This window comes from Pomacea canaliculata, linkage group LG1 (assembly GCF_003073045.1).
Source record: "Pomacea canaliculata isolate SZHN2017 linkage group LG1, ASM307304v1, whole genome shotgun sequence".
NCBI lineage: Eukaryota > Metazoa > Mollusca > Gastropoda > Architaenioglossa > Ampullariidae > Pomacea > Pomacea canaliculata.
Window position 1 is genome coordinate 38,124,959 of NC_037590.1, and position 9,823 is coordinate 38,134,781.

Sequence of the window (9,823 nt, forward strand, 5' to 3'; positions counted from 1 at the left end):
GGTGGAAGACGTGGAGGTTTTCAATGATAAACAAGCTTAGAGACCGACATTGAGTTCTGTAGTCTGTATTTTGTGAACCTTCCCATAATACTGTTGTAAGCAAAGTGAGGGACTCCGTGAATGCTTTAAGTCCTTGTGTTTGTCTGCTTGTAATTCTTGCTTCGATAGCCATTTCTTTGTTGCTAATTCCCGGGGTTTTATGTCCTTGGGCGTAGGCAACTCACAAAGAAAAAGAAATAATAAAAAAAACAGGGTCTTTGAAAACAGATCAGGACAAGTCGATGAACAGGTCTGATATTGAGCAGAAACCTCGTGTTTCATAGCAGCCAAAGAAACTTTGGGAACCAGAACGGCTGGCCCTTGCGCCATCAGTCATTTGGGAATTGATCAGTTCTTCAGACCGCCTCATATTTCTCCGGCTCTCTGGGATGTGAAGAACATTTGGCGGCGAGAGGATGAGAATGCGAGCAGTTCAGCCAGGGGTTATCGCCATTGGGAGCACTTGCCAACATCCCCGAAGCCCCCACGCATCTGCCGCAGAGCGCATGCGCGCTTAGTTTACGTCTCATTGTTGTCTGGGGGAGCAGTGAAAAGTCCGTGAGACTGACAATCACCACCGGCTACATCATAAAGAGGATTGTATACAATAAGTATTACACGAACGTTAACCGAGTTCTAAACAAAATGAATAAGCGCAATAAATTTCTTTAAGAAGTGAATCTTTTGGCACTCCCCTTAAACCCCATTTTTCCGAAAATAACACCTAAAAATAAGCCTTAGGATGATTTTTCAGGATGTTCGTGACATAAGCCCTAGTTAAGATCGTCAACCAGACGGACGGATTTCGTTCGTCCCTGAAACACACGACGGATGTATTGAATTATAAGGACATTAATATATACATAAATAGCATTATGAGTTTTTACGATGCTCCAGATGACATAACTGTATTAGAATAAATGTAGGTTTTTGTACTTAAATTACTGCAAAAAAAGAAAATTCCTGAAAATAAGCCCTAATCCTTATTTTGCAGTAAACATTAATATAAGACCCGGTCTTATTATCGGGAAGCACGGTATTTGTACCATCTGTAAAAATATCTAACCCAGTCAGCAGTTAGTATAGCAACCCTCTCGTGCTTCCATCACCTAGGTAATTATCTCCCTAATCCATTACCAAATCTCTTTGCTGGACTGAGGGTAACAGTTTCCTAAAGATAGAAAAGGCAATAAGACTGTTGTGTAACTGCTGGATTTATGACAAATACTTCATTGATTTTCGATCCATCATTCATTCATTGCAGGCGACAAAACAGAAAAACTTAGGAAAGAAAATTAGTTTTTTTGAAAGTGTCATCTTTACTAGGACAAGGCAAAATGCAGTTTATGTTACAAGGAGAGACAATTTTCATTTACACATTAAATGTCATTGTAAGATACATTCAAAACCCATTACATTCCATCGCCAAAGTAAACATTAAGTAGAGTTGTAAAAAATGATTAGAAAAATTCATGAAATGTTGATTACATATACAAAAACAACGTAGTTATACTTTATGAGATAATCTTGACACAGGTATGACAAAATGACATTACATATAATCTGATATACAGACAAATATATATGATATACATACAAATCATAAATATTATTTTTGTAAAAAAAAAAATCAAGATTTAATTTTGACCATGTCACAGGAAAATGAGGACGTGGAGCTAACAGTCATTTCTTATATTTCTAGGTGTTCATAGGGATAGAAGATCTCAATTTCTCACAAAACTCGACAAGTTAATGATTGATGCAAAAGTTTTCTTGAAGAGTAGCAGCTTCGTCATAAACTAAGCTTTAATCTGAAAGAGCATCAAATGTATCTTCCATCTTTCTTCTTGATACTACGCATCACTAGACCGCTTCAACCCAGCCTATCTCCTTCTATAATCCTAGAACCGATTCCCAGAAAGAATTTGTAATAAAATTAACCTCGCTTGAAAGCAAAATATCATGTTTCTTTTTCAAGAACATAAATCTTGTGCTTGGAGCCCCAGGAAGTGAGCGACGGACCTATCGGCTTAAGCCCGAAAATGAGCAGCCTTTTCAGGGTACTCATCCGGAAGCCAACGTGGTCCGCCACCCGAGCTTCCTAAGGTGTGGACTGCCTACTGGTCTCCCTCACGATGTAGTGTCTGATGCTGTTTTAATCGGTGCTGACTTCGTCCACTGCGGGCGAACTCTCGTAAGACCATCGTGAACAGCAAAGCCAACACCGACGAATGTGGCAAAAGTGCATACTCGTTGAAAGTGTGTATGAAGCTAGGACTAGTCTCGACCGCATAGGTTTAAGACTAGGGAAGCACGATCATCTCATTTATCCATCTTCTTCCAAAAATAAAAAAAAATTAATACTTCAGATCAAACCCCTTAACAACAAAATGTTAAAGCCTAGCATGTGACGAAGCTGAGACCCAGACATTCTCTAAGAAAACAAAACGTTGCATTTACCATTGTCTCATCTTTAAAAAAAAATGTCGATCCAGCAATTGCTCTACATTCCAAAGACTGAAATAAAGGCTACGAGCAGAGGAAAATGTTAACTGACTCTTTTAGAAGAACTTGTATAGACCTTGAGGCAAGGAACAATGAAAACTGTGTTAAGCACATCAATTAGTCTGAGGACAGCTTCCTGCAGCACTTTGTCTCCCAGGTGTCAAGTCACGCGCGAGGTTGTTGCGACTGCTGCATGCTGTGTCTGGTCGTTGGACACGTCAGCGCGTGCAGCAGGGTAGGGGATGCATCTGCCGTGCAGTGAGGAACACTCTCGTGGACACGGCTGCTGTAAGCAGCTCACTGACGTCATCAGCATCCCTTGGCAACAGAGGCTAAAAACGCGACCCAGAGACCTCTCACGGAGACAATGTGTGGAAGAGAAGATGAAGACGGGAAGAAAAAAGAATGCCAAAGAAGGACAGGATTCGACTCACTGCTGCTAAACTATCTCACGACATACCTGGTTTACGGCATCTATAATGTACTCTTAGGCAAAAATTAAGAACCTTAGAAGTAGTGCATAAAAATATTCTTTGTCAGTTTTATCTCAGTCTGATGCAAGTCTAACAGCCGTTTAAGTGTGGCACGATTGCTTAGAGAGCGCGGAGAGCGATTAATGGGATGTAACCCTCATTATTCCGTCTTTCCAAGACTTTTACACAAGGTTATTTGGAGCAGTTTATCTCAGGCAGCAAGGTATCAAGAGGCTTGACTTTTCTACTGTCTGTTAATCATTCCTAAACAACTTTATCATGGTAAAGTATTTAAAATAAATGCCAACGTTACTAAAATAAAAAAGGAATCAAAGAAAAGTTGTGGTAAGGTACGCAGTCGTGTACCTTTATCTAGATGACAGTACCTCCCTACCTTCTATGAACCACACGGTCACGAGTTTCTCAGATGTGATGGTGACATTCTGTGACAAACATAATAGGTCGAAAAACCAGTGAAGTATGATCCACAACAAATGTCCTATACCAACGAGTCCTAAGTATACAATCGTCTGCTCTTCACCGAGAGGCACTCTCGTGAACTCCCGTGTGAGATGAGCATATCGCAGCCGTGATCAGCTTCACTGTTGAACAAGAAACGTGGACGAGAAAATAAAATTTAAAAAAATCAAATACGCAGTTCCAAGACGACAAAAAGCAATGCTGAATATTTGGGGAGAAGATAGAGTCCCAGAATTTGATATAACATCGAGAAACATCGATATGTTATGAAAAAAAGCTACGGACTTAAAAAACAAACACATAAAAATGTAAATCCTTCTGATTTGCCTGGAAGCCAACTGGACTGGTGACTGGAATGTTACTGTAGAGAAAAATAAATCGTTTTAGAACGTTATAAGCACAGTTTTTATATCTTGGTTTGTCACAGAACACTAACAGCTGATAAACTTAAACCTACTACGCACTAAATTGGTAAACAGAAATGATCTATGTAACAATTAATTTTAGTTGTGAAGTTCTTCTCGGTGACACAGTTCATTAAATTAACTCCATGCACATCATCCCCACTATCCTTCGGTATAATGTAACGAGGTCTAATAGTGAGAAACTACAGAATATGACTACTTTCGAGGTCTGCACCTGTATGCATCTGAAGATTGCCTCCAGTTTACAACCTGGCACATTTCTTGACCTTCGGCCAGTGAAGACCATAACTTTACTTCAAGAATACTATCACAGCGCTGTTGAATACTATGACCATCGTGTTGAACTCACCATCAGTACTCTGACTGGCAGTCCCGCTGCATGCTATTGATATCAATGTCGGCGAAAATCTTCAGGGACTCATAGGAAAAACTTGGACTTGGGGAGCTGCATGGCGAGCTGTCCACGCTGGACATTCGGACCTTTCCTGAAATGGGTCGAAAAGAGTGGCTGGTCGAGTAAGGTGAATATCTTTGCGCTGCTTTTGACTTGGTGGAGGAGAAAGCGGGGTTGCAGCTAACACTCTTGTGTGGCAGGAGGTGATTATCTACAGCTGTATTTGTCATCTCGTTCTGAGCAGTGTGGTTCCCCAGTTGCAACAACTCATTCAAAAAATAAGTGGCAATCTTGAGGTTAGAAACCTCGCCTGTCTCCTCTGATATATAATTGCCGCATGCACTGCGTTGGTCAGGAACTTGCTGTACAAGGTCAGGACCTTTCATGAGAAGGACCCCCTCACCGCTGAGAGCTGTAGCCTGGCGACCCATCGTGAAGGGTGCGACACTTAGTTGTGACAGAGGCGCATGCTGCACACCCGCCGGGTGGCTAAGGCCGCTTTCTGCAGAGACCTCAACGTCTTGCGAAGTTTCTCCACGTCTGTGCGGAGACTCGTGTTCTCATTGTTGAGCTCCTTGTGTTTCTGCAAAGACACCTTGTCATCAATTTGATATCAAACGTAGTCTTTGCAGTGCCAACAAACAACAACCAAAACTGATGTAAAACAGCAAGAGGAAGTTGCAGCTGTCAGTTGCAGTTCATTCAAAGAAATGATGGACTTAAAATATGGAACAAGGGGACAGGAGAGAATAGAGAGAGGGAATTAGAGGACATGGTGAAAGAGAGAGAAGGTTGCAGATTAATGACCGTAGAAAAAAGGGGGGGGGGGTGTAGAAAATTTTAAAAAAAACAACTCTAGTCTCTCAAGACTTAAAACTTGCTAAAGTTACTTGTGCTGATTATTCCTTTGTTGTACATACATCTATCTGCCTTTCTGACTGAGACTAAACATTACAAAGAATTCAAAAGTAGCATTGTTTCCTGCCTCATTCTTTCACACATACAAGAGAGAGAGAGACTGACAATAAACATACGTGTTCGACTTGCTGCTGGTGCTTCTTTCTCTTATTGCGACTGTTTTTGGCTGCTACCCTGTTTCTTTCCTTTCGTCTCTCCTGCTTCGCCTTCTCTTCTTCCGACAGCTGCACATCAAAATCAGACAGCTGCCTTGAAATTTTTTTTCTAATTACAATCACTAGTATCAACAATGTTGAGGATATAAATCTTGCAATATGATCTACGCTATGCGTATAGGAATGCCAGAGAGAAATTGGGAAAGAAATAATAATAACAACAATAATAATATTTTTACAGTTGATTTCTATATCACTCTACACCACCATCAAAGGCAGGCTCAAAGTGCTTTACCAAAAAATGAAATAAAAAAAATAATGTGAATTAAATTTTCTGAAATTAATTTGTATTTCGTTTAAAACTTGTTTTTCTGTGTAATTTATTCTAATTACACATACATACTGTGTATCTTAATAAATACTAACTATTCAAATGCAGACAAACCTAGTTGCACTACAACCAGACACATCTTTCTTGCTGACACAGAACAAAGCGATACGCTCATTGACTAAGACACCAAATTAACAAAACGAGGCAGTAAGTAGGAACTTCCCCGACTACATCAGTCTACAGACGGTGCTCACCTCGTACTGTCTAGGTTCATCAAACGTGACCTCCATCTCCGGCTTGCCCTGCTGGAGGCGCTTCAGCTGAATCTTCAGGCGCAACTCCTCCTTCAGGACCATGCGGCTGTCGCCTGTCTGCTCCGCCAGCTGCCACGTTACAAAACTTAATCAGTGAACAGGCTTTAATGTTGCGAGAGGAAACAGTTTAGGGGATTTGATGGGGGTTTTCCCCTCTCTTTTTATGAGTACGTGGGTGAGTGTGGGTGGCGGTGTGTGGGCGGTTTTTTTAATTAGTCAGAACATGAACTCAAAACTCTGTGCTGAAACTGTGCAGCTTTCTAAATTCATCAGCCAATCGTATTACAAATATAAATATCTATTTGGTAAGACACTGAGAACATCTGAAAAAGTTAGAATGCATTATAATTAATAAAATGTATTAATACATGAACAGTTAGGATGAAGAGCATATAACGGTATTTCCTTCTTTTTTGTTAATTTCTTTATCATATTTTTAACTGCGGACTGGTCAGATTACAGGAAATTCTTCCTTGTACAACCCGAGGAGAGACAGAAAAGCAACTTCCTGCTCGCCGAAATTTTTTTTTTTTACTGATTTAGAGTTCCTTCCCTCTTCCTATGTGCATGACTGATTTCAATAAACTGTGACCAATAGAAAATATCAATGATGTTTATAATTAGCAAATCAGGATTCTTCTCGAGACTGCGGCAATGTCAGCCAAACAGCAGGAACAGCACTTGAAACTCTCAAGGACAGGTTACAAACTGAGGACAACAACAACAACAACAAAAAAGCGCTCACTGTACCTGCAGCTTGTCGTTGCTGTCGCAGCTGATGTTCTCCTGGTCGTGATAGTCAGTCACACTATAATTCACTGGCATCTTGGGCTGTTACTGAAGATTGGTAACGGAATTCAGTGCGTGCCTTCCAATGTAGTCCAACTCAATCACATCAAGATCAGTGTTGGTAAGAAAACGAGAAAGCCAGTTTGCTGGAAGAAAACCAAAGTCAGTCATAAGTCAAGATGTGTTTGTCGGAAATAATATCAGATGATAAGGTAAGCTATTGTGCCCATGGCAATAAACAGAAGGAAACACCCACTCGTACAGACAGCTACGTGACCCCATGCTCCAAAGTATTTCCAGTTCAAGGGAGATAACAACATAGTCTGCTGTTGTCTGTAGTATTGAATCACTTTCGGAAATTTCCGCAATGAGCTATAAAAAAATTGAGTATGCTATTTTTGTTTATGGGTTTTCCAGTCTGATTTTTGACTGGGTTTTTACAAAGATTATTATACAGAGTCCTTGGATTTTACTCTATCGTCATAATCTCCTCCATCTTTGTCTTCTGTTTTTGGTTTACGATAGAGACAATAAATGTGTGGTTTAAAGGATTTAATGTGGAGAAAAAGGGAAGAAAAACAAAAGACTATAACTGCGCTATTCGCTGACAAGGGTAATCGAGATGTTTATTTGGCAATTATCTTCCACCGTTAATGAGCTGGCGTATGAAAGAATATCTTAAAGGGTTATGTGATTCTAGTCACATTCTTGTTAAACTGACATCTCTATGCTCTCAATCCTTCAAGTCATGTGAGATACGATTGGCAAGTCAGGGGAAAAAAAGATGACGAACACCACGTGACATGATGTTCTGGCATCACCGCAGTGCAGCTAAACTCTACTCTTATATATATACTCTAATATATCTTCTTTCGCTAAAACTCGGTGCAATCAAACTGTGATTTTCCAGTGAGAGGAAAACGAAAACAGAACTGAAGGCTTGTTTCAACAGTCACATCGGGTGCTTTTGACAGAATCGCGTTATAATCATAATTAACATGCTGCCTTCAAAACCTAGTAATATTTAACTGATTTTTTCTGTCGCTTTACTTACGCTTTTTAATTACATTGGAAACTGCTGTTTTAACAATGGTGATCAAGGCTTCAAAGTTTTGTCCCTGTAAGATAAGTCTTTAAACAACTAACCAAAGAAAGAAAAAAGACTGTTAACAGCCTTCTGTCGACATTATGGTAATTGCAAAGGTTGTGTTATTTTACATGCGCTGGATTCAATTTATTTTCATTTTGGGGAGCATTCGATACGCAGAAAGTAAAAAATATTGTTGACACCAAGGCAACAGACTTTATATGTAAACAAGTAATAAACTGGAAGAAGGATGGCATACCCTGTACCTACATCATAACAGAATGATTTGTATAAACCTACCATTAAACATTTCATTTGCTTCTCATTAAGACCTGTAAACGAAGAAAAATTAATAAATTAATATCGGAACTTCAGAAATCCGCTTACATTATGTTGCATATAGTTTAGAGATTCAGCAACAGGTGGCGATGTGTTAGCCGTTGATACATACCTAACTATGAGGTTTCCGACAATACGATAGAAGTTTGACAAACTCAGAGGAAGTAAATTCGACAGTTAAATCCTTTCTATGATCAGTAACTGGGAGAGAACAGAAGTACAATGATCTCTCTTGTAAATTTTTTTTCACTTACCTTTCTTTGCCGACTGTTTCCAGCTCGGTCCCTTCCTCTCAACTGAGAACCTGGTTGGCAAGCCCTGGTATAGATAGTGTGTTAGGTAAAAAAAAAATAGGAAACGGAAATTCCCACAATCAGAATGAAGGGATTTCCCGAAATGCGAAATTACTTCGGTCGAAGCAGCATCAATCTTGTTTCATTTTCGGAGCCACAACTTGTTAATCATTATAATGTGCAATTTACGGTATCCCCGTCTTGAGCTAGGGCTTATATGATATGTTAAAAGGATTTTACCACAATAATTAGCTAAGACTAGCTACTCATAAATCATAATGTATTATATGGATGAAAAGAAACAGGGCATCCAAACAGGGGAATTCCCCAGGTTAGTAGAGAATGAATAGAACAAATTATACTGGTTCAGACTGGTTTTGTAATCAGCGGTAATGAGTTGTAAAACCCTGCTTACTGAGGTCGTGTGAAAGAAATGTTTCCAAGAATGGTTCTGTTGCAGAAATTATCTTTCAGAGTTGTAGATGTTAATGTTTGCATGTAGCATGTTAGTCAGAAAGTGTGGACAATATGCAAAATAATTGTTTTGACTTTTTGTTAGTCACACTGTCATCTTTATTTAGCTTTCTTACAGTATGTTACAACATCCGCACTGGTGACGAAAATGAGAATGAAGATGTGGGTTTGTGAAGTGTATTGAATTATGCGCGAGACAGCAAACTATAGCCCTGTAAAACGTGTGGAAATATCTGACAGATGATATCCACAACTATCCATCACAAATGTTCGGTCATGCTTTGGGCGATGATCCATAAAAAATGACAATAAAAATCAGTTTAAATGTTTCTTTTAAAAGAGATAACTCACTAAGCATAGATCCACTCCCCTCTCTCTCTCTCTGAATACTGTGAAGCAACGGCACAGACCTAATTATTACCAGAAGGGGAGACCCACTGTTACATATTTTTATTTTTGATCACTTCAGTGAAAGGTTGATTGTCTGATAGCGGTTAGTAGCGTGCTACAGAACTGGGAAGTGAATAAAAGTACATTCACCAATTGCTGTTCTTCAGATTCTTTGAACAGCAAATAACTGGTCTGCAGAAGTACAGAATTGCCTGGTGGGAATATATTGAGTAGATTGGTGAAGTAAGGAGCAGGGCTATACATAGATGGTGATCTAGAAACATCAACACTAGGGTGTTGCCCTTCCGGTCGGTCGACTCATCGCATGACGACTTTCCAGACGTTCTAGGAAGGTTCACGAAGGGAGCAGACGTTATCGGGAAGTTTCCGTGTGAGACATGCTAGAATAAAATTCGC

The 9,823-nt window shown here is 39.7% G+C and overlaps 1 protein-coding gene across 4 annotated transcripts; it reads right to left on the reverse strand.

Moving 5' to 3' along the window:
* Window positions 1-1,334: 1,334 nt before the first annotated feature.
* Window positions 1,335-8,652, reverse strand: LOC112566603 (cyclic AMP-dependent transcription factor ATF-3-like). 4 transcript variants are annotated; one of them, XR_003099670.1, is made up of 6 exons: window positions 8,504-8,652; window positions 6,785-6,969; window positions 5,975-6,103; window positions 5,351-5,458; window positions 4,272-4,899; window positions 1,335-3,858 (listed from the first exon to the last, which is right to left on the reverse strand). XR_003099670.1 is itself a non-coding variant. In XM_025242875.1 (6 exons), exons 3-6 carry the CDS (start codon window positions 6,857-6,859, stop codon window positions 4,765-4,767), a joined length of 447 nt encoding a protein of 148 aa, XP_025098660.1. In that variant the 5' UTR covers window positions 6,860-6,969; window positions 8,211-8,242; window positions 8,504-8,624; the 3' UTR covers window positions 1,335-4,764. The 4 variants fall into 4 exon arrangements, 3 of the variants coding, with proteins under 3 accessions (XP_025098660.1, XP_025098650.1, XP_025098664.1); XM_025242875.1 differs by adding an exon at window positions 8,211-8,242 and having other exon boundaries at window positions 1,335-4,899; window positions 8,504-8,624; XM_025242865.1 differs by having other exon boundaries at window positions 1,335-4,899.
* Between the last annotated feature and the right edge of the window lie 1,171 nt (window positions 8,653-9,823).

Excerpts from the sequence above, each read along its gene's own strand:
- LOC112566603 (XM_025242865.1), bottom strand. The coding sequence starts at position 6,859 with ATGCCAGTGAATTATAGTGTGACTGACTATCACGACCAGGAGAACATC. Across the intron at positions 6,104-6,784 it reads ACAGCAACGACAAGCTGCAG|CTGGCGGAGCAGACAGGCGA; the intron begins GTACAGTGAGCG and ends GTAACGTGGCAG. Across the intron at positions 4,900-5,350 it reads ACCAGCAGCAAGTCGAACAC|AAACACAAGGAGCTCAACAA; the intron begins GTATGTTTATTG and ends GTGTCTTTGCAG.